Source organism: Callospermophilus lateralis, chromosome 14 (assembly GCF_048772815.1).
Source record: "Callospermophilus lateralis isolate mCalLat2 chromosome 14, mCalLat2.hap1, whole genome shotgun sequence".
Taxonomy (NCBI): Eukaryota; Metazoa; Chordata; class Mammalia; order Rodentia; family Sciuridae; genus Callospermophilus; species Callospermophilus lateralis.
The window spans coordinates 28563084-28588466 of NC_135318.1; the positions used below are offsets into that span (position 1 = coordinate 28563084).

General features: G+C 35.6%; 2 protein-coding genes across 4 annotated transcripts; one reads left to right on the forward strand and one right to left on the reverse strand.

The window, feature by feature from the left end:
* Positions 1–1713: 1713 nt before the first annotated feature.
* On the forward strand, positions 1714–10658 carry Cebpzos (CEBPZ opposite strand). Of its 3 annotated transcripts, none has more exons than XM_076833979.2 (5): positions 1714–1778; positions 4481–4596; positions 5589–5633; positions 6212–6296; positions 6434–10658. In XM_076833979.2, the coding sequence occupies exons 2-4, from the start codon at positions 4482–4484 to the stop codon at positions 6292–6294; spliced, it is 243 nt and encodes an 80-aa protein (XP_076690094.1). In that variant the 5' UTR covers positions 1714–1778; position 4481; the 3' UTR covers positions 6295–6296; positions 6434–10658. The 3 variants fall into 3 exon arrangements, with proteins under 3 accessions (XP_076690094.1, XP_076690093.1, XP_076690092.1); XM_076833978.2 differs by lacking the exon at positions 1714–1778 and adding an exon at positions 1785–1858; XM_076833977.2 differs by lacking the exon at positions 1714–1778 and adding an exon at positions 1993–2297.
* Positions 5920–25359, reverse strand: Cebpz (CCAAT enhancer binding protein zeta). Its single transcript, XM_076833976.2, has 16 exons — positions 25179–25359; positions 21840–23332; positions 18811–19042; positions 18015–18204; positions 16449–16537; positions 14404–14457; positions 13756–13858; positions 13587–13655; positions 12380–12446; positions 11109–11209; positions 10320–10377; positions 9848–10044; positions 9231–9317; positions 7025–7086; positions 6851–6932; positions 5920–6474 (listed from the first exon to the last, which is right to left on the reverse strand). The coding sequence occupies exons 1-16, from the start codon at positions 25332–25334 to the stop codon at positions 6335–6337; spliced, it is 3180 nt and encodes a 1059-aa protein (XP_076690091.1). The 5' UTR covers positions 25335–25359; the 3' UTR covers positions 5920–6334.
* Between the last annotated feature and the right edge of the window lie 24 nt (positions 25360–25383).

The window sequence follows — 25383 nt, forward strand, 5'->3', positions numbered from 1 at the left end:
TCAGTTATGGAGAAGGACAGCCTTTACACCTGCTATTTGTGAGTCCCTCCATTTGACACTCAAAAGAACCAGTGCCACCTTGAAAAATCTGACACAAGAGTCTCTCCCACATGCCCAAACGCCCTCTGCCCAATTCTTTGATCAAATCAACTTAGCTTCCTTCACCTGGTCTCCACTGAATCTCCACTTTTCTTGCCCTAAACCTTGTGGCCAAATGTTCCTTGCCTCAAAACATGATTGTGGAATCTATAAATGTGTGTGTTCCCCTAAAATTCATATGTTGAAATCTTAACCCCCAAAGTGATATTAAAAGTTGGGGTCTTTGGGAGGTGATGAACTCAGGAGAGTAGGGCTTTAAGGACTGGAGTTAGTGTCCTTATGTAAGAGAATCCTTCCCCTCTTCTACTAGGATATAAGTCATCTTAGAAACCAGAAAGTTAGCTTTCATCAGACACTAAATCTGCCTAATGCTTTGTTGGATTTCTCAACCTCTAGATCTGTGAGAAATATTTATCATTTACAACATCTAGTTTATGATATTTCTTTACTATCGAATAGTGTTTTAACTGATAAATATTTAAGAAAAGTCTAATGAACATAATGGGGTTTCTTTTGCTATGAAAATATTGTGGAAAAAATGAATGAGAATGATCCCTTAAAGATTATGGCTGTCTTAAAGAAATATTAAATAGAATGAAAGTTCAATCCAGAGATGGTTTCTTTAGCAGACAGGTCAAGGGGATGCACAAAGCCCAAATATTAAGAGGATACTAGAAAAGTTGATTTAGGGCTGCTGGTGGGTATGCGAAAGGGCTCTGGATCTGTGTAGATCTGAGTGCTATCGACCAATATGACATACTTTAATATAGTTTATCCATCAATATTTCTCATAATTAATGGTAGTTGTACAAATGAACCACATAGGCTGGACTTGGAGACTTGGATTTGGCTGGGGTCGGGGGTGTGGTGGGTGTTGGAGAGGCCGTCAGAGCTTCCTTCATCTGGTATTGACAAAAACAGCTTCAATTATCACCTCTTCTCTGAAAAACTTCATGGCTTCCTGGGCTCAGAAACAAGGTCTTTAGCATTGTGTATTTTTCTCCAGTCACTTGTGGATATATTTTACTTTCCATTAGACTATCCTTCGGTGAAGGTCCATCTAAATATTTGGGGTATTCCAGGTTTTGTGTTACCCGTGGTATCTCAATAGACCCCTCATTTTCCCTCTCCTCCCTTTGCGTCATCTCTTTCTCTTCTTACCTAGTGGACAGTATATACTGACAGAGCTTCTTGAATTTTGAATGGCAAAGGAAAGGTCTAGGGATACCGATAGACCGCAGACCCTGGTTCAGTGGGCTTGCATTTCTGTCCAGTTCCGAGGTGATGAGATGCTGCTGATCCTGAGCCTTTGTGGCTTAGGAGGCAGAAAGATGATACTCATCCCAGGCTTCTGAGTTAAGTTCTTGGCTCCGAATTATTTCTTCACACTTGATTTTAGCCTAAAGGCCGAGAAATGATCCGAATTCTTTCTCTGACTAGATGTGTGATTGTGTGCAGGGTAAATCTCCTACCTCTTCTGCAAAATGAGCTACTCGCAGCACCTGCTAAACAGGGTTACCGTGGGGGCTTAGTAAAATAACACGTGGGGGCGGTCAGGACGCTGCAGGACTGGCTGCTGGTGGGTACGCAAAACGGCCAGCGGCTGGGGGCGGGGCCACAGCGGGAGGGGGGGGGCGCTGCAGCCTCGCGCACGCGCTGCTTGGGTGCGTGCACTTCAGGTAAGAGCGGCTGGTGGCACCAGCGAGGCTGCCTTAGGTGTAACTCCCGGGAGACCACAGGGACAGGTTTATTTTTGTTTGTAAGTTTTTCTTTTGGAAGCGAGGCCTTGCCAGGTTATGAGATCTCGGACACTCCAGTGTCACTGTGTCCCGTGCTCGGGAAGACGAGCATTTCCGGGTCGCTGGTTGACCTTGGCTGGGGTGGTGCGGAGTGTTCACCGCGCGCGTGTTGGTGCAGACCCGCCCCGAGAGCACCCGGCGGAAGGCAGGGAGGCCCGGGAATCCCAGAGGGGCGGGAGCGGAGCTGAGGCGTCCCCGGGAGCTTGGTTCCCTACCGCGGGAATCTGCGCGACTGCTTTTGCTCTTCAAGCCCGGGGCCGAGATGCTGGGAAACGTCGTTCTTCGCTTCTACACTGGGAGGCCTTGCTGTTCCGATTCGTGTCGCCCTGAGATGCTGGGCCTTGTAGGCCACTTCTTAAATCAGCGACTTTGCTTTGCAGCCTTCACTCACAGCCTCAGGTCAGGGGTTTCGGGACAGCGCTGCGCAATCCGGACACTTCAGCACTGGAGCGTGTGCACCGGAAGCCAGTTCCCCAGGATAGCATGATGTTAACCCATGACACTCACCCCTTCTTTTCTTTGAGCTTGACTGATTGCTTCATTTTAAATTTCATCTAAGCCCCACCCGCCTTGGCAATCCTGGGTATTCTGGTGCTGAAAATACCCAGGTGCTCCCTTGCCACTTTTTCTGGTCAGGGCGCCCCTAGTGGTTTTTAACCAAAGGGTATTTATGAACCGATAGAAACTCTGTCCCTGAAGCTCAGAGTTTATATTTTTAAAGAAAGGCAAATGTTTTATTATCACAGTGTTATTATTATTTTAATCCTTATCATCAATCTCTTCCAGCAATTTTTTTTTTTTTGCTTGGATTCCTTAAGCTGTAGACCTGGTTGCAGGCAGGTCTTGTTGTCTTGAACTTAAAAAATAACTCCAAGAGGGTTGGGGTTGTGGCTCAGCACTTGCCATGGCATGTGTGAGGCCCTGGGTTTGATTCTCAGCACCACATATAAATAAATGAATAAGATAAAGGTTCATCAATAACTAGAAAATACATAAAAAACCAAGAGAGCTCTCTGCTGACCATGACTTATTTTGTCAGTAATGCACAGTATTGTAGAGAATAGAACAAAACCATTCTCACCTACTCACCCAAAGTTCTAACTTCCTTTGCTTCATTTCTTGTAAGAATAATAAAAAATTTAATCTTTTGGTCCCTAGGCCAGCACATTATCAAAACGAGAGTTGGTTATTTGGGTGGGGAGTTGGGGTGGTGAATACTTGATGAAGATATGATGATATTCGAAGGAGATGCCTACACTATTATAAAACTAAGATTTTAAAATTGTCTGAAGGATCTGGAATGGTGGAAGACAGGTTAAATCAACTTTTTAGCTCTCTAGGAACTCGGAGATTCCCACCCTACTCCTAGGTATTGTGAAAAGAAGGCAGAAACAGAGTAAGCGTCTGCCAGTGATGAGAGACAACTGGGATTGGAGAGTGTTAAGACAACAAACTGCCTCTGTACAGAGAGAAAAAGGATGGGGGTGGGGGCAAGGGAGAATCACAATGTAAGATTAAAAACTAGTGGTTCTCCCATTCTTAATTTTGAGATTATATGGAGGCAGGACAAGAACTTGGACTTAGGTTTCGTATATTCAATAAGTCTCATATTGCCCATTTCTTGCCCATCTCATTTTTAGTTTTTACACTAATTAGAAAGACTCTTCCTCCCTTTTAAGCTTTCTGGGGATTGAATTGAGGGCCTCACACATGCTAAACATACACTCTACCTAGGAATTACACTCCCAGCCCACTAAACTTTTTTCATGTTTTGTGATGCTTAACCCTGTTGTGCTCTACCACCAAGCTTTACACTCAGCCTTTTCTTATTTTTGAGACAGGGTCTCACTAAATTGCTGAGGCTGATCTGGAACTTGTGATTCTCCTGCCTCAGCCTCACTAGTCTCTGGGATTACAGGTGTCACTGCTCCTGGTTTCAACTTTCTTGATTAGTTTTTATTTCAATTACAGGAAGAGAATCAAGATCTAGTCTGTGTTGCCACTTAATGGATCATCACCTAATCAGTTTTCCCCCTTATGTGGCCCATGAGCTTCTTGCATAAAAATTACTTGGAGTGCCTATTAAAGGGCAGATTACTGGGGTGCCAACCTTAGACTTGCTGAATCAGAATTGAGATTGGGAGTGGAGGATTGCAGGCTGAGCCTCTTGGGCAATGCAATTAAAGTTTTAAGACTTAGAGTAGTATCTCCCCAGGAAGAGGAAGCAGTTAGCTTACTGCTCAACTTTGTATCCTTAGTGTCTAGCAAAATGCATGAACTGTAGCACATACTTCAACTTCTTTTAAAAATTTTTATAAGTTGTTAGTTTTTTTAATAATGCCTTCTTGAATTTTAAATCCCTTTCTGTGCTTTATGCAGTCTTGAATCTTTGGTTATTGTGCTGCTTAGGCATTGAGATGAAAACTAGGTATGTAAGATGTATCTAAAACAATGTAATTTTGGGGTCTAATTCCTATAAAGTATTTCACACTGTGTGAATGGAGTTTTTTTTTATAGATGTGGCAAAATAAATTTAAGCATGTTCATTTGAGTTTATACATATTTGTTATTGTTAAATGTAGGATGGCCCACAAAATGGAATCAACGGCAAAGAAGATGTTTAAAGGAATTTTAGTAGCTGAATTGATGGGCGTTTTTGGAGCTTATTTTTTGTTTAATAAGATGAATACAAGTCAAGGTAATCATAATTCAGTAGTTAATGCTTTCAAGATGGACATAATGCATTTTAGTTATTAAATGCTATTGGCATTTTTGGAGAAACGTTCCTTCAGATTCAATGTATTAGATGTTTTTATGGGCAGAGAGGAAGCAAGGTATTTATTATGGTAGATGAGGTGACTCTCACATTTCTCACATGCTAATTTGCTTTTAGATTTGGGAAACTTCCACAACTATGGGTTTTACTTGTGGGAAGGGGAGGGTCAGCATTAGTTTGGGAGCAGAGATGGAGGAAACAGCCTGCCCATTGTATTTCCTTGCTTGGTAGACTTATAGAAAGCAGGAAGTAATATCACTGTATTCTCAGGATAACCAGTTTACTTGGGCTATAGTAATCTTCCTATACATCAATAGTGAGCAATAAAACCCTTCCCTGTGCAATTACTGAAAGTGATTTAATAATTTTGTTAAATTTTATATTAGAGTTCTCAACATTTTAAATTAGGAAAAGTACTGCTTTTTCTTGCCCTAAAACTGAATGAAGCAAAGAGTAGGATGGTGACTTATCTTTGAAGTATGTTACTTTTCTTCCTCAAAGTATCTTATTGGAACACTGTGTACCAGAGTACTACTGGATAATTACAAATTTCTATACAGAGTTAATACATATTAAACTATAAAGTAATACATATTAAACTATATACATATATGTGAACTATATATAAGTAAGGGCATAAAGAAAACATACCAACAGTTTTTAAAAGCAAATTAAAGTTTGGTATTAGTTTAAAAAACTAGGTATGATTTTATTTCCAATTCCTTGTCAAGATAAAATAACATCCATAAAAATTCAGTTATATAAAAGAATTATATATTTAATGAAAATTTACATTTCTAAATTACATCACATTTAAAACTCTTTGTATCATAAAGATTCTAAATTACAAAATTGTGCCTTTATGTTTTACTAAGATGAATACCTGATCATGTCTAACTTCCTTTTTTCATTAGATTTCAGGCAAACAATGAGCAAGAAATTTCCCTTCATCTTGGAAGGTATGTTTTCCTTAAGTAAAAAGGAGTACATAACAACTTTTTCAGGTAATCTGTAAATTCTGTAGTAAATTATGACTGAGGACTAAATGGCTTTATTTTATCGTATGTCAGTTTCCAAAAACACTATTCACCCCTATTTTAGCTCCTTCTGAGACCATAGTGGGGAAAATTCTTACTTAGTTATCTAGATGAGAGCCGAGTTAGCTATGGGCAGATTCTTAGTACTTCCAGCGATTAAGAATGTAGAATGAGACCCATCTGGGTGAAGCAAACCACAACTTAAACCTCAGTTTTAAAAATTTGTTTTATCTCAAGTTTGCTATCTCTCAGAGCTGCTTCTGTCAAGTAATGTTAATCCTCAGGTGATTGTTATAAGGACAGAACAAGATTATGTTATAACACTTGATCAGTGCTCATTATGGTAATTAGTAGAGTAGTTAGAACTTACACAGGAAATATGTTAATATTATTGTTGTTTTCATTTAATTATGTAGCAATATGCAAAAAAGATTATCTTTCTCAATGGAAGTTTAACATTTTATATGATTTTTATAAATGGCAGTTACTTTTATTTATAGTTTACTATAAAGCCATCGAACAGTCTGGAATGTATGAAATCAGAAGGCAAGATCAAGAGAAATGGTTGGATAGCAAAAATTAAGAGTAAGTATAAGTAGAATTTTAAGTTATAATTTAATAACTCATTTCCTTTGCTTTTTAGTTTTATGAGTGGGTTTCTGCCTCTTCTTCTTGAAATTTTTCTTTTTCTTGATAATACTTTTCACATCTCTGTTGTGTAGCCAGTCATCACGTTCAGCCTCCCATCTGAGCTGTTTGAGACCTTTAAGAGGAGAAGAAAGATGAGTTTAATCCCATTATAGACTCTGGACTACCACAGAACATCCTACCAAGTAACAGGAACTTCAGGTCTGCTTTGGCCTGTGGCTTCCCACCCACTATGCAAACCCACTCCTTGTTCGTTGCTCTTCTGTTTTTATTGTCAAAGATTAATATTTTACAAATAAATGACTAAGGAAGGAAAAGGAAAAAATATTCCGAAGATTTCATTTCCCTGGAACACTTTTACTTGTAAAGAATAGAAACAGTAACTATTAAGATTAGAAATGCTAGGCAAATGCTCTACCACTACCACTGAACTACAGCCCTAGACAAGGCTATTTTTAAAAACTTCAATTAAAAAAATTCAAGTTACTTACTTGCATTATCTTTATTAGCCATGGCATTTATGCCAATATTATCAAACTTGGATCCCACATTCTCATCCAACAGGTGGCCAAACTTAAAAAAAAAAAAAAAAAAAAAGAGTAAATTTATTAGAAAATGTAAAAATGTAGAATAGCTAACTTCTAAAAACAGTATATTAGCCTTACCTCTTCAGCAGATACAAACAGGCTGGAGTCATTGAGGTTGCTTTTCTTTTTTTTTCTTGGTCCTAAAAAGACAGTGTCCAGATTATTCAATTCTAAATCCCATTTATATATATATTTTTTAAATGTAAATCTTTCAACATGATCTTATGTAAAAAATTATAGTTGAGTAAAGACATAATTGCAATTATCTTCTAGCACTGTTAGGAAGCAGATACTTGAATAAACATAATTTAAGAATTACTACATACAATTTTTAAGAAAGCTGATATTCTAATAGAATTTTTCAGATGACAATAGTATGTTCTTATTTTTCAGATCTGGCCACTGATCAGAATTTGCCTTTAAGAGAAATATTATCAACCCAGATTAAAATTCCAAGGTTGACATGGATGGGCTTTTGGAATATTTAAGGCAAATACAATTAAAAAAAATTTTTTTTTTTTGTAGTTGTAAATGGACAGCATGCCTTTATTTTTATGTGGTAATGAGGATTTTTAAAAATTATAATTTAAAAATTCAGCTGCCTCAAGTATATTAATTTAGTTTTTTAATAAACTTACAGAGTTATTCAACCATGACCATAAGCCAATTTAGAACATTTCCATCAACTCCAAAAGATCCTTGGTGCCCATTTGCAGCCATGCTACCCCTATTTCCCTGGATTTACATGTTTTTGATTTGCCTTTTCTAACTATTTCATATAAATGGAGTCGTTTATATGGTGCTTATATTTTCCTAGCTGGTATAATATTTTTGAGGCTTATCCATGTTATGTATCAGTACTTCATTCCATTGGCTGAATATATCCTAGTGTATGGATATATCACATTCTCTTTTATCCATTTATCAGTTAATGGACATTTGTTTTATATTGATTTAGCATTAATGAATAAGACTAGTATGGTCAATACTGTTAAGTCTTTGTGTTGACACATCAGAGCAACTTAAAATTTTTTTTTTTTAGTTTAGATGGACACGATATCTTTATTTATTTATTTTTTATGTGGTGCTGAGGATCAAACCCAGGGCCTCACCCATGTAAGGCAAGCACTCCACCACTGACTGAGCATTTCTTCTTCATTTTTATTAAGGTGAACAGTATATTACATAAGAACTGAGTAAATACTAGCATAGCAGTATCTGTGTGAACTCTATGAGTAGGTATGTCTGTACCATTTTCTTAAAAGTTCCCTTAGCTTGTTTGGTCTTTTTTCTTTTTCCCTCTTTTTTTAGTGGTACTAAGGCTTGAACCCAGGGCCTTGCACATGCCAGGGAAGTGCTCTATACCCCAAGCCCTGAGGGACGAGCCTCAGGAAAACTGCATTTGAGCATATGTTCTTAATAAAATGTGATTTACTATCACTCAAGGGGAGTAAAAATCTGGAAAATAACTTATTATAATTTAAAATTTTATCAGTTAAATCATGTAGGTATTAGGGGATGATACCAGCAGTATTTTTAAGAGCAGATAAAAAAATTTTGTAGGCTTAAGTATGAGACTACTACCAAAATGCAAATAGTTTCTTTAAAAATATTTAAATTGTTTTTATTTAACTTTGCAAATCTATTTTTTACTTTTATCAGTATCTTCCAGTAAGTACAAGCTAGAAAGACATTAGAAACAAAGCATTTAGTGCTTTCCATATTTTTATCAAAAACTTGGAAGTGTCACCTGACATATAACTTTTTCTTTTATTTGTACTTTGCAAATGTTAATACTATAACGCATAATCTTATGAAATATATTATAAAGAATATTAGAGAATTAGTCATAAAGGAGAATGTAATTAATGAAGGAGCATGAATTCTTTTTTCTTTTTTTAAAATATTTATTATTTTTAGTTGTAGGTGGACACCACAATATCTTTATTTCATTTTTATGTGGTGCTGAGGTTTGAACCCAGTGCCTCACATGTGCTAGGTGAGCATTCTACCACTAACCACAACCACAGCCCCAAGGAGCATGAATTCTGACAAGGGTCAAATGGCAAAGAATACATTTTGCTGAGGAAAGGAAAAAGCAACACTCTGAGAATCCAGGGCTTATATATGATGAAGTGCTTTACCAATTATAGAAACATCTTTAAGGAAAAAAAAATCCTAAATCTTATTAACCAATAGAAAAGTTTATCTCCAAAAATGATAATGAATAATACTTTTCACGTGGATACTGTTTCAGTTTAAAAGATTAAATGCATTTTCTTACCTTGAAATGACCCAGCAAAGTCAAAATCGTCATCATCCTTTCTCTTGCTTTTCTTAGTATTGACTTTTGAGCCGTCTTCATCAGACTCTGTTACCCAAATAAATTTGTTATTAAGCAATTTCAAAACAAAAGAACTTCAAGGTATGTTAAAATCTTAGTCTGATGGCAAGGATTGAACCCAGGGCCTTGCATGTGCTAGGGGAGTGCTCTACCGCTGAGCCATAACCCAGCCCGTTAATTATTATTCTAACATTAAAAAGATACAATATACACACTCAACTAGTATTGTACAGAGAGGCGAATTATTGATTAAAAGTCCCAAACTTGGGGCTTGGGATGTGGCTCAAGTGGTAGCGCGCTTGCCTAGTATGCATGAGGCACTGGGTTCGATCCTCAACACCACATTAAAAATAAATAAATAAATAAATAAATATTGTGTCCACCTAAAACTAAAAAATAAATATTAAGAAAAAGGTTCTCTTTAAAAATTCTAGTTTATTGTATTAATTTGAATACAGACTACATTAGAAATTTTTATTAGAAAAAGTAGCCCAAGACTGAGAAAGGATTTTTTTTGTATTTGTATTTTATTAAAAACAAGAACAACAAAAACTCACCCGGAATGCTCTCATTTTCATCATCTAACACATCCATGAATGTTCCTCCATCTTCATCAATTTCAGCAAATTCTTCATCATTCATACTTCCCAAAGAAACTTCATCATCATCCAGGTTATCAAATTCATCATCGCTATCCTCTGAATCTTCATATTCCAAGTTATCCTTAGCTTTTTTTGTTTTTTTCTTCATATTGCTGGAGAAAAATCCCAAACTTATGTTTTCTAAAGTGTTTAGGGCCTAATATGGTACAAGGCTACTGAATGACTTAAAAGGAAAATTAAAGACTACTCAGAATATACTAACATGTATTACAAATGTCCAAAATAAAAGTACTACACTTACTTCCCAAACTTAGTTGAATACAATTTCCCCATAACATCATATAGATCTAGGTCTGCTGCTGTGGGGGACAATAATTTGGGAAGTATTAGGAAACAGTAAAGAGAAGATTGAAGTAAAGTATTTTACCTGGCAAAATCAAGATCATCCTTTCCAGGGGTGAAACAGTTATCATCTTCAAATGTGTCTGTCAGAGAACAAGATTCAAATTGTGAAACACAGCAAAGAATAATCAGGTTGACATGTCTTATATCTGAATCAATTATAGTAGCAGAAATTATGGTTCTGTTGTTTATGACAAGCACCAAAATGACACAAACATGATTACTATTGGTGTGTCTTAGAATGTATAAGTCTGTTAAAAGCTGATTTTAATGAAGTGTCTATACTAAAACAGGTTCTACTTCTTTTTACAGTTGCTTTATGGAGAAAAATGTACATTAAATAAAATGACTTGTAGTAACTTCAGTTCTTTTTTACTTTATGAGAACTATTTAGCTGCTTATTTTTAGTAGATATAATGTAACAAAAGTGAAATCAATGTTAAGTCTTTCTAATTTTGCTTTAGTCTGTTACATTTCAATTAAAATTTCAATTGCTGTGGGAAGATGAAATGAGACAGTAGACTAATTCTAGCAATAGTATTATGAGACTGTGAACAATAAATATGGTTCTTATTTGGCCTTAGGAATTATATACCATATAAATAGAAGCTTTCTCACTTAGTCTATTTTTTAGATTACATGTGGTTGAGTTACCATATACCATCAAAATATTTCTTAATCCTTCATTTGACTTACATGATATTCGTAGCTAAATGATTTTTTAAACACTAAACTCACTTCTGCCACTAATGTTCCATGTTCTAATAATAAATATTAATAGATCTAAAACTGAGATTCAATAAAAACAAATTACCAATCATCTTTTCAAATTCCTCATCATCCACATCTTCTATACTCTCTTCATCAGCACTCCGTTTTTGTTTCTCTTTAACAATAGCAACTTTTTTATAATACCTAAAACAAAAATGCATCTTATGTATTTATTAAAGGTCTGATCTTGATATAGTCAAAACACTGAAGACAAACCACAATTATAATAAATTTTTTATGTATAGACTCAATTGGAGATGAGTGAAATTTGTCAATATACAAAAAATAATTCGATTTCAACAAAATAGGTATAAACTTGAGAAATGCAGTGGAATAAATTTCAACAATCTTAGTTTCTTATAAACTATTTCTTAACAACTCACTGATTAACTCATCTTAATCAGCGTGGCAGAGTAGGGGATGGGGGGTGCAGCTTAGTAGGTATAGCATTTGCCTAGCATGCACAAGGACCTGGTTTGATCATCTGTATGTGAAAAAAGTAAGGACGACAACAGAAAACACAAAAGTAGAGCAATAGGTTGTTTCAGCTTTAATACTGACGATCTAAGTATTAGAATACTTTGGTCTAAATGATCTCAAAACCACAATAGTTTGTCAGCCCTACTCTTATACTAGGACACAGCAAAAAAAGAAAAAGTATTTTCCAGATGATATCCATACCTTTAAAATTAATTCAAATTAATTTTACTTTTATAAGGTATTAATAGTAATTCTAGCAGATTTAGAACTTATTTCTATGAAGGCACAATGAATCTGGCCAAATTACTGATGAGTTATCACTATATTAAACTAATATAGATTTTTTTTTGGTAGCAGGAATTGAACTCAGGGGCACTTGACCACTGAGGCACATCCTCAGCCCTATTTTGTATCTTATTAAGAGACAGGGCCTCTCTGAGTTGCTTAGTGCCTTGCTATTGCTGAGGGTGGCTTTGAATTCACGATCCTCCTGTTTCAGCTTCCTGAGCCGCTGGGATTACAGGTGTGTACCACTGCCCCTGGCCTAAACTTATGTAGATTTTAAGTCTATAAAATTTAAAAAAAGACAAAATTCTATAAATTCAAGATCATAAACAAAAATTTATATGCTAAATTATTAAAAATTCCTCAAGCTGACTGTATTTTCATTAAGGTATCTTAAGATCAGCAAAATGAGTAATCTTAATTTCCTTTACAAAATAGAATTATAGACACATTATTCTCTATTTTCAAACTATAACAATGTCAATGAAGGATTTTAGGGGATCTAAAAATTTAAAAAGTTCCCCAATGAAACTACATTAAATATATTACCTGTGGAAAAACACTTCATCCACTGGTATTTGGCTTTCTTCTTTTGCGAGGAACTCCTTACTATTCACTGTAAAAATAAAGCATTTTAATTTACCATAGTAATCTCCTTTATGTGACAACCTCTGAGGACCAAATACAACACATCTATAATTCTAACATTTTAAAATGCGAGGAAGGTGGACAGAAGGGATCCTGTAATGCAAAGAACAATCTTGGGAAAAGTTGTTGTGGAGAAGATTCAACATATGAGACTGTTGATGTCACAGAGAAAAGTAGGCAGTTCATAGCCCAGTTACAGTAAAAGTAAAGGATTCTTTGAGTCTTCCAGTTGCATCCACCATCCAAATTTTAAGATAAATAAAAATTCAAAGAGTTATTTAACTTTATTTGTATGTGGTGCTGAGGATTGAACCCAGTGGCTCACATATGCTGGGCAAGCATATGTGGGCAAGCTCTGCCACTGAGGCACCACCCCAGCCCCATACAGTTATTCTAATGTATAATCATTTTAAACTTGTGCTTGTCATTCTAAGAACAGGAAGTAAAGGTAAACAGAATTTTCTATAATTTTACTTAAGAAAATTAAGAAACAAGAATAATGAATGACAAAAACATTAGCTTTCCCCCTTCAAAATTAAAGACATCTGATTCATCCTTAATGAAAGAAAATCTGACTTCTAATTCTACTTTTAATTTTGAGTAAGCTCTTCTATATCTGTAGCTCTTTGTGAGGTCAGTCAGTTGGAAACTAAATGATTTATAAAGTTCATCTTAATCCTACTCTCAGAACAAAGGGAAGGTATGATTTCACATGCAAAGAAATGTCTGCTCTGAATAGAAAAGCAGAATCAGATCCTGTTTAACAGAAGAAGAAGGATTATCAATGAAGTTTAAAATGATACTCCATGACAAAGCCAACTTTTTTTTCCCTGCTAAGCCTATATCAGAGAACTTAAAATGATTTGAGCCATAAAAGAACATTTATGAAGGAGTTACTGATAGAGCTATAGATAATACAAGAAAGGAAAATGGTGATAATTGCTTAAGCTGGGTGAGGGTTCCAGGAAGCTTCATCATACTGTTTGGTTTTACTTTTGGATAAGTTTGAAATTTTTACTCTGATAAAGTAGTGCAAAGAATAATATAATTTATGTTTTATTGTCTTGTACCATCTTTTCTGTTTCAATTGTCCAACCTTTATACTTACCAGCAAGACTTTGAGTATCCTTTATAAAATGTTTCCTTTTTGGCTGCATCACAACACTGTCAGTATTTTCTGAAATGTAAATCAGGACAGTCTAAAATAAGACCTGTGTTCATGTTGTTTACTAAGTATCAACATCAAACACTGAATAATTCATTAAACAGAAGCCTACCTTTGCCTTTATGTGGCTTTGGATTTCGGTATACGAATCGATCCAAGAATCTCATTAGGGTGAAATCCTGCAGTGGGTCCCCGGAATACTGGATATAATTTCCCTGAAAAGAAAAAATGGGGGAAAAAAATCAGTCTCTCCAGGTAAGAAAATAAAAAAAGAAAAACATAAGCTTCTATTATCTTGTATCAAAGGCACAGATCATTGTTCAAATATCCCTCAAATACACATTTTACTACAAATGAATCAAATATACATATACATACACATTCTATGATGCTATGTTGATTTTGTGTGTAGGTAAATAAGAATAATGTGGCCATCTAACCATTAGCTGGGAATCAAACCCTAAAGTGGGAAACTCAGCAAACAGGGAGAGGGCAATCTTTCTCCAGAATTTTGCCAGAATGTAATGAATAACCATTGTGGTTTTCTAATGTCCCACATTTCTATTCATCTCAGACATTGGGAAGAATTATTTGCTGCTGTGTATTAAACAAGTTGTTGTTCCTCTACAAGAGTAGTGGGGGAAAAAAAAAAAAAAAAATATATATATATATATATATGATTCTAGATGGTGGAGAAAATATCATATGACCAATTATTGATTATCAAGACCTATATCACTTTTGAATATTTTAGACTTACCTGAAGGATAGTTTTTGCAAAAAGGGCCACGGAGGGATGAAAATGCTCCGATAACTAGGAAGAAAAATGTGAATAATGTCAATTTCTTTTCTTTCCTGATACTGGGATTGAACCTAGTGGTGCTCTATCACTGGACTATATCTGAACTCTACTCATTTTTTGAGACAGGATCTCACTGAGTTGCTGAGGCCAACCTTGAACTTGTGATCCTCCTCCTCCTCAGCTTCCCGAGGTGCTGGGATTATAGGCGTGCACCACCATGCCTGGCTAATGCCAATATTTCTAAGGTTGTCTCTTACTGCAATTAAAATTAAAATGAGGAAAATCCAAAGAACTGAAACTTAATACATCAGAAAGATGATTCTCAAGCATTTCAGTGCCAGGACCATTTTATACACTTAAAAATCAAGGATCCCAGAAATTTTATTTTAGTGGGTTATATGTGTTGGTATTTATTAGCAATTACAACAGAAAACTTTTAAGTAATCATAGTTATTTAAAATAATGAATCCATTACCTATTAATATAAACCACACGTTTATGAATAATAGTTTTCAGACAAAAAAAATTTACTATGTCAAGAAGAATAGCATTGTCTTAGGTTATTTTTCTTTACTTTTTAAAAAATATTTATTTTTTAGTTGTAGTTGGACACAATACCTTCATTTTATTTATTTATTTATTTTTACGTGGTGCTGAGGATCAAACCCAGGGCCTCACACCAGCTAGGCAAGCACTCGACTGCTGAGCCACAACCCCAGCCTTTGTTTTGCTTTTGAAGGTAATGGGGATTGAGCCCAGGGGCTGGCACATGCTACCACTGAGCTGAATCCCCAACCCTTTTTTAAAATTTTATTTTGAGACAGGGACTTGACCTCAAACTTGCAATCCTCCTGCCTCAGATTTCTGAGTAACTAGAATTAGAAGTGTAGGGCATTGCCCCTGGCTTAAATTACAGCTTTACAAATCTCTTTAATATCTGGCTTAATAAAAGACAATAGATTCTTTTTATCTGCTTCTGTATTCCATGTTATTTTACTTGAAGTATATGAAAAAAATGTGGCCTCACATGGATATGCTGTTGGAAAATGAGGATTTAAATAATACCCTTTCACAAAAGCATGGAGATTTTCTTCTTTGATGCCACTGAAGATTAATTACAATTTGAAACTAAGTCAAACTGTTAGCATTGTTTACTTATAATTATTTGGTCTACTTTGTATCTTTATGTTATACATTGGTCATCTGAAAAATACTAACTGACTTAGGTAGTCTTCCAGATGTTGGTACATTTTATTATAGAACGATCATAGTGCCACCACTAATTTCATCAGAAAAGTTTTTTGTTTTTTTAACCTAGGGATATGCTGTTATACTGTCAAGCTCAAGATAGTGGTTATAAGATTTCTAAAAATTTTAATGTTTGCTTGAGATCTTGAATTTCATCATTATTTTTTTTTTGAGAGAATTTTTTTTTTAAATATTTATTTTTTAGTATTTGGCGGACACAACATCTTTGTCTGTATGTGGTGCTGAGGATCGAACCTGGGCCGCATGCATGCCAGGCGAGCGCGCTACCGCTTGAGCCACATCCCCAGCCCCGAATTTCATTATTAACAACAAATAATGTTGGTTGTTTTCCTTGAAGCAAGAGGATTGATTCATTTTCAAAAAAAAAATGCCTCCCAGATCCCCATGTATGAGTAAGCCGTTTGTCAGTTTTATGAAAAAGCAGTTACATGAGTTTGGATTGGCTACCCAAGAGTTCCCTGAGACATGAAAGAATCTTCATACTACAGAAATGTGCTATGCATACTTGCTGTGTAAGCATGTGGAAAATCGAATAGACATGCACTTTAAGGTGAAAATTCACTGAAAAGGCATCAGGGATCCTGAGAGGTCTGTGATAACATTTTAATAATAGTTGTATAGGAAGAAAATATTTATCATTTACAGGAAAAATGGAAACTTTGATGTGTTAAGTCCACAAGATCAAGACTATATATAGCACAAATGAAGTGAAAGATAATTTGGAATTATTTTACCTTTTTGAGTTCCCAAAGACTTGTATTTTCAGCTCCACAGAACAAAGGGTTTCTACTGAATGGATCATATGTTTTCAGTTGTTTGCCACCTAAAACCCAAAAATAGTATTTTTCAAATGCTTTATTTCTAGTCTAACATGCCAGTAAAACTACTATGGTCAATATTTTCATAGATAGATAATCTTAGTTAGCCAGGCTTCCTAGCTTGAAAACTCCAAGTCTCTTCAAGAATTTATCTTGGTATCTAAGCTAACATTTGTTCTTGAATAAACCAAGCTCAGTTACTAACACATCCCTTCATCACTTTTCAAATAGAAACAGAAGGTGCCGAGCCACAAATCCAGGTTCATAAATGTGAAGATGGAAATTACCTGAAGATAGAATAGGTTTAAAGTCTTCTAGATTTGTAGAGTGCTCCAATTATTTGTCTTTAGAGTGTTTCTAGAAATAATTCTTACTTGGAACAGATTTATACTATGTTCACGTTTTCAGAAACTCAGCATTGGGCTGTGATTGTAGCTCAGTGGTAAAATGCTTGCCTAGCATGTGTGAAGCACTAGATTCGATCCTCAGCACCACATAAAAATAAATAAATAAAATAAAGGTATTCTGTCCATTTACAGTTACACACACACACACACAAAATAGGGCTGGGGATGTGGCTCAATGACAGAGTGGCCATGAGTTCAATCCCCAGTACCCCTCCCCCAAAAGAACCGAAGCTCACCATTATTCAAAAACCCAGTGTAAACTATCTCACAATGCACACCTTGTCATCCTTCTAAAGGATTTTTCTCAGGTTAGTCTTCAGGATAACTGATGAATTCTTATAAAAACATTCTATGACAGATTTAATTCAGTTTGTGTATGTGGAAAACCACTTAAGGTTTCTAAGTCACAGAAAGTTTTACTATCTGAAAACACTTCTCTAAGAAACTGTAAATGGGCTGGGATTGTGGCTTAATGGTAGAGCGCTCGCCCAGCATGTGTGGAGTCCTGGGTTCGATCCTTAACAACACATATAAATAAATGAATGGAATAAAGGTATTGTGTCCAACTACAACTAAATAAATATATATATATGAAAAAGAAACTGTAGATGGTCAAATAAAAGAGCAAAAAGGTCTGCACAATTCACAACTTATGACAAAATGTTTCTGTTCAGAAACTATACTTGTTTATATTCATGTATTAAGGGCTTTGCATGTAAAGATAAAAGGTCATGAAATTAAAATTGGCTCAACTTTTATATAGCTGAAGGAAATGAGATTTATTGTACATCTCAAATGTCCAATTTTCTCACTTAATCCTCACAGCTCTACTTGCTTTAATTTCTGATTATCTATTTTAAAATGCATAGTTATCAATGACTTGCTATATTTAAAATTTACTTCTACGCCTGGGGATACAGTTCCATGGTAGAATATTTGCTTAGTATAGACAAGTATATGGTTTGATCCTCTACATCACCAAAAAGAAAAGAAAATTTCTGTGCAGATCAAAGAGAAAACTAATTAGCTGGTTTAAGAATTCAAGAGAAAAATTTAAAGATTCAAAAGCCCTCACCTTTCAAATTATCAAAATGTACCCAGGAAGGAGTCTTTGGTTTTGTGGTGTCTGTGTCGCTTTCAGGCACTGCTTCCTCTGTTTGCACTTTTTTCATTGTATCCATTTCTGTCTCTTTGTCTGTATCAGTGAATTTTTCTATGTCTTCATCATCTCCTATGTCAACAAAATTTTCTTCATCATCAGACTCCTAAAAAAATGGTTTAATAAATTTATGTTAATTAACTGGAAGTTGCAATAAAGTCAGTCTTCAATCATGTGATATAGAACTTTGAAGAAATACTTTTGCAATTTGGTGAAACATGAAAAGTCTAATAAATAAAATGTTGGGCTTGAATGATATGTAGATTAAGAGAGATCATCCTTTTATTTCTAAATGAAAAAGTGTTAAATTTTGAGCCAAGAGCTCCTAAGATTTTGGAACTTTACAACTTAGCCAACAAATAAATATTTGGTATGTTGTAAATAACCCTATGAGGTGCTATAAATTTTTTTTCATTTTGAAATTGATGAAACAAATTAAGAGATCTATTAGTTCTATAATCTTCTATATCTTTCTCACAATATTGGAGTTTCTAGTGTAATACAATTTATTACAAGTAAAGGTATCAAGCAACCTGTCCCCACCTAGCTAATTGTATACCTGGCATTAAAATCTAGTAGGTCTGTCTGACTCTAGACGGCACACACTGTGCTCCAGAGAACTAAGGTACCTTCACTGAAGCAAAGAAAAATAAAACAAACCACCAATATATTTTAGCTCATACTTGATTTAAAAAACAGTTTTCAAACATACCGGGTGATCATTTAATTGACTTCTTAAACCTGGTTTTGCTTTAAAGATCTCAGACACAAGATACAAAGCTCCACATATGAAAGGTGGCATCTGTGTGCAAGTAACCTGAAGCAACCGCTTCACAAAAGCCTTCACACGACGCAACACAATGTCAGCTTTCAGAGATTTGTAGACAAGATTAAGAAACATAGCTTGCTTGGAACACATCATCAACCCAGGATCCAACATCTTTCTGTAAAATAAAATCAACACAGAGGTATAACTTTCCTACTTACATTAGAGGAAATAGGTAAAACGTAAATTAATGACCTGAAGAGAAAGAGTGATGATGGTAACAAGGGAAAAAAAGTCATAGGAGCAAAAGGCATTTTGTATTATGGTTTCCTCTCCTTTCTGTTTTATAAACTAATTGGACACAACCCTAACAGTGTAAAGTTTATAAGAATATAGCACCCCACTAAAAGGCTAATCTGAAACCAAATAATGAAAAAGCAGTGAGCCAGAAGATCTGCTTTTCTCCACGTATTACTACCTACTCACTGGGTGACCAGAGGCGTCCCCACATGGTTCTAGTGAACACTATCTATGAATAATAGAAAACTAAATTGTGAGGACTTCAGAGAATCTCTGGTCCAATGTATTAGCTGTACAGAATCCCTTCCATACATGCTATTCTCTCTGTCCAAAATGCTTTTCCCCACTTACAGAGTATCTAAAATCAATACCTCCTCTATTATCCTCTCATTTTCATATTCATGTTCTTCACAGTTTCACAAACTTTGTTTCTTTGGCTTTCCTGCCTTTCTCCTAAGTTCCAATAGAACACGGACTATGCCTATTTTTTACTGTGTCCTTAATGTCTGAACTAAGTGCTCAATGTTTTTTGAGTGAATAAATGAATATCCAAAGTAAATGTTTGTGCATTCCTCACTCTCTCTAGGAATCCAATCCCATTTTGGACAGCTAGAAATCTCCTTACTCATTTGGGGGGTGATAAGGCTTAAACTCAGGACTTCACATATGCTAGGCAAGTCTCTTACCATTTAGTCCCCAGAAATCCCTTCTTTATCCAAAGCTGAAATCTGTTCCTATATAATTTACAAACATGAATTCTAATATCCCCTGAAGCAACACAACTGAATTATACTTGAACCTATATAGCTATTATGTGTTTCTCTCTCCTCAGAGTCTTCTATGGGGTGCTTAATTCTAATATCATTAACTTTTATTTTTGGGAATGCTGGAAATTGAATCTAGGGCCTCTTACCATTGTTCTACCACCAAACTATACCCTATTATGATAATTTAAAATACTCTTCAACTAGAATCCCACAGATGCCCCAACTGGTCTGGACCTCTACATATCAGGTCATCTAACTAGATTAGCTTAAATAACATGTGGGATCATTGCTTCCTTTACTCTTAAGCATTTCCATTAACTTCTTTTCATTAGTAGTAGAAATGAAAATACATGTTTCTATATTGCTCTGTATACCCATCTTCCCTGTTGTCAGTTCTATAATTCTAGAATATCTCAGTGACAAGAGAATATTATATTACTCAGATTTCTTCCTTCACACTTTTCAATATTTTTACCCATGCAACTCAGTTTTAATCATAAATTCCATCCCAGGTCAACAGATTTGAGAATTTAGACATGTTTTCATCATGACAGAGAGCATTTTCCTTAAGTTTTTAAAAATTTATTTTAGTTGTAAATGGATACAATATCTTTTTATGTCTTTATTTGTATTTGGTCCTGAGGAGTTACATGTGAGGCAAGTGCTTTACTACTGAGTTACAGTCCTAGCCTTCCTTAAGTTTTTGATAAATCATATTTTTGTCATCCAAATCACATTTCTTTGATCCATCAATTAAGCAGGATTTTTAAAATTTAATGAATTCTTAGTAAAGCCAAGAGCAAATAGATCATTTAAGAGGGCTTTAAAGTTTTAAAGAAATTCATCTCTGAGAGGTGTTGGCTAATAGTAATTGAAAAGAACTTGGGAATATACTTGTCCTCAGAGATAGACTGTTGCATTAAACAGACTGCTGTTACATGGATGAGAAAAAACTTTTCAAATAGATTCCAAACATTTTCTAAAAATATTTCTATGACCCTCAAAAATTAAACAAAACCCCCAAATTTCTACACTTTCAGCTTTGAACTTTTGTTTTCTCAGTGGTAGAGCGCTCGCCTAGCACTGGTGGGACCCGGGTTCGATCCTCAGAACTACATAAAAATAAAGGCATTGTGTTGTATCCATCTACACCTAAAAAAATAAATATTAAAAAAAAAATCTAAATTTCTTTTTAGTTATACAGTAGAATGCATTTTGATATATTATACATACATGGAGTATAATCCCATTCTTGTGGCTGTACGTGATGTGGAGTTACACTGGTCTTGTATTCATATATGAACATAGGAAGGTTATGTCTGTCTGATTGATTCTACCGTCTTTCCTATTCCTATCCCCCATCCTTTCCTTCATTCCCCTTTGTCTAATCCAAAGAACTTCTATTCTTCCCTCCCCTTCTTAATGTGTTAGCATCCACATACATTTGGCTTTTGTATTTTTGGGATTGGCTTATCTCAAGTTCCAGCCACTTACTGGTAACTGCCATTATTTCATTCTTTAGTAATATTCCATTGTGTACATATGCCACTTTTTTTTTTTTTGAACTCTTCTTAAATTATGAATGGTAAGTATCAATTACTATAAAAAAAATCAGATTCTTTAAAAAGAGTTGTGTAAGATCTTTGAGATTCTTTTTAGTGTACCAAAGAAATGACTTCCATTACATCTCCAGTTCTATTTCCTTAATATCCCAAAAGATTTAAAACAAAATGTTAATTTTCAAATACAGGTGGTAAGATATGACTTAAAGTTCGTGAGTAGCAAGTTGCTGAGGGAGGTCTAACTCCAGTTTTCTAACTCTTCCTTGAGCTCTACACAGGGAACTGCACGTGCTATATTAGATCAAGTTATTTGTCATGTTTATGTATTAGAATGCTTTGTACCTACCTGTATAAGGCTGTATAATATCGATCTGATATTGTCTGCTGAGAATTCATTACCTGGAAAAGCAACATTAAAGCCTGCACACTAGTATTAAAGTTTACAACATGCAACACTTTGAACAAAGTATCAACCTGCTCTTTCACTTTCTCATCACCTGTCTCTGAATAAGGGTATGCCCTATTCACACCTGTTAGAAGGGCACTAAGCATTTTTGACTCAATATCTTTTTTCTTGATACAAGTCCGAAAAAAACAAAAATAAAGAGTTATTAATTTGTTGGCCAATTCACTTTCTTCATGGGAGAGGACCATTTGATTTAAAAAGCAAATTGCATAATATTGAGCTTTGGAGCTGATATTTGAACGAAAGAGTAGCCTTTCTACTTCACCACACACAACTCCTTTCATATTGGGATGTTTACAAAGTAATGTCTCTAACAGGTGAGAGGCTTTTGTGGCTATTCTGTTCTGAGGATCTCCCAGTTTATTTACCACCTGAATAAGAAGAGCCTTTTCTTCCTCAGGCTTGTTACAAAGAAGCTCATGAGCAGCTGTAAGTGCTCGGGTTTTAGTGGTTACTAATGAATCATGACTTAAAGTTTCTAAGACCTGAACAAATTCAGCTACTAAGTGTTTTAGTTGGTGTTCAAAATACCACAATATCAACCTTCTATCTCTTGAATCCTTGTTGCCACTGGACAACTGTTCTAATTTGTTGAATGGATGCTGACTGAAAATCCGTAACTTTCGACTTTCTGGCAAAAGGTCTGTAATGAGTAACTCTTTGAAAGTATCCAAAGCCATGAGGCACTGCTGTTTGCTGCCCTTCTTTTTAACAAGGTTCACAAGAGTTTCTACAAATTGGAGTGTGTGAATAGCATCATCCTGGATGAGAAGGATCATGGCTGCCATCCGGTCACCTAGTGTCCCTGATGATACAATCGCCTTCATCCAGGTAGAAGAGGCTCCCTTTTGATTATTCGTCTTACTTTTGAATAAGTTAACTTCATGCTCATATAGCTTCTGAGCCAGAGTTTTGTACTTAGACACAATATCTTGAGGCTGAGGTTCCAAAGAATATTCATTGGTATAATCCAAATCATACCATTTGCCCCCAGGCTTGAGTAACAATGTCTGTCTCTCAAAAAATTCAAAGATGTCTTGTTTATCTTTCTTTACTTTTGATATGGTACCACTGTTCTTATCAGAACGCTGTTCTGGCCTCTTATTTTTCACCTTATTGATTGATGTCCGTTCACTTTCTGCTGCATTTTGCTTTTTATTATCTATGTTAGATACTTTTGTTTCTTTTTTGCTGGCATTTTCCTTTTTAGGTTGTTCATCATCTTCAATGAAAGATTTTGCATATTTGGCCAAACTAAGATTTTGAATAAATGCTTCCAGTTCACCTTGTTGAAGATCATCAACTGCTCCCTTTTTTCCTCCATCTACCACTTCCTCATTTTCATCCAAAGTAGCCAGCATAAGATAATCTTGCTGTATAAAAACATAAAAAGTTAAAAATATATCACCAATCCAACACTTCAGTTACAACTTCATCTTTGAAATCAATGAAACATTGAATTACAGTATTACCTGGGCTTCCACCCTCCCTCCAAATACTTGATGGATCCAAATTTAAATGTGCCAAAACCATAAAATAATGGAAAAAGGTACAACATAAAAAATAAATTTAGAATGGGAAAAATCTTAAAATTCAATGTAAAACTCAGGGCCCACAACAGATAGGGTCAGTAAATTTATCATTCTCTCACACATAAAACATATAGAAAAATAAAAAGACAAATGAAAACTGAAAAGAAAATTGTAGCAACTCATAAAAGTAAAGCTCATTACCTTAATACAAAAGGTTTTGTGTATCAGCAAAAAAGTGAGAAGTACCCAACAGGAAAACATGCAAAGGATAGCAACATGATAGAGAAAAATGGTTCTTTAGAAGATATGAAAAAATGCTCAACTTTGTTAGCATTTGTACAAATTCAAGTTAAACTGCATTTGGTGAGGGCAGGAGCACTTTCATATATGGTTGATGTGAATGTAAACTGGTAAACCTCTATGGAGGGTGATTTATCAACTTTAATCAAAACACAAGGCACACACATATCCGTTAACCCAGCATTTCCATTTCTGCAAATTTAAATTACACATATACTTACAAATATGGGGGTGAAAAATGTCTAAAGTTATTTACTGCATTATTTAAAATAGCGAATCATTGACAACAATTTAAATATTCATAATAGATAAATTAAGACACAAAGTGATTTATGCAGTTACAACTCCAATAACAGAATTTTATACAGCCACACAGAAGGATCTCTAAAACAGAAAAAAGATGCAAAATATATGGCAGCATTTGTGTAAAGAGTAACAATACATGCGTATATTTCATTTACATAATTGTGCATGTGTGAGGTCTAGGATATACCTGGAAGATATAAAATACAAAATAAAGTATAAAATATAATTGCTCCCTAGAAGATAAATTGCATATCAGGAGATAAAAGTGGGACAGAAGATTTTTCATTGTGTGCCACCCCAATAACCTTTTAAAGTTTATGTTGTATATATATCACTTATTCAAGAATTAAATATAACCCAAGTATGAAATAAACAATAAATCTGTCCATATGATTACATTTATCCTTCCTCTAACAGCACCCCTCCCCCCACCCCTCTCCAAACTTAGTTAGGCACAATTCTGCCTTTGACTTTACACTGTCTGTTCCATCTGACTGGACAGACACATGGCTCACCTTTCCTCTTCCTCAGGTTTTTGCTCAAGTATCTTCAGACATGGGTTTACAGGTCATCTCATTTAAAACTGTAATGCCCTCTCAACTCTGTATCCTCCTCCTTTTTTTCTGGCACTACTTAGCATCTGATGTACTATCTACAGTTTGTTTACTATTTCTCTTAACTTGGAAAGTGAATACCATAAAAGGGTGGCTTTTGGAGCGTAGAGCGAGCATGCCCAAGCCCCCTTTGAGTACAGAACTTCCAACACAGGCCATCAAAACATTAAAATCACGAGGTCAGGACCAAGAAGTCCGTTTTCTCGGACCTGATGGAGTGATGGTTACACCACGTCAATAACATGAGGATCGCTTATTCCCTGAAGAAGGCCACAGCATAAAACGTTCAATCCAGACTTTTTCTCTTGCAAAGAGCGGTGGAAAGAAGCGAGGGAAGCGCACGGAGCACATTCTACAGCTCTGATCTGGATCCGCAGGGCTGGAGCGGCGGACCACTGCCCTGATACTCTCAGAACTGCTCCGACACCCGCCCGGGTCTCCCTTCCGTGGAAGCCGCCGGCCGTTACCTTTGTGCCTCCGAGCCGTAACACCTCCTCCAAGGAGAACCCATTCTCGGCTTCACCGCTATCATCTTCGTCCTCCTCATCCGGATCGCCTACCGCCTCTTGCCCAGCCCAGGGCCGCTTGGCATGGAACTCCAAAGGCGCCTTCGCGGCCGCCATGCCTAGCGGAGCACGCGCGCGCAATCTGCGGGCCACTTCCGCTTGTCAC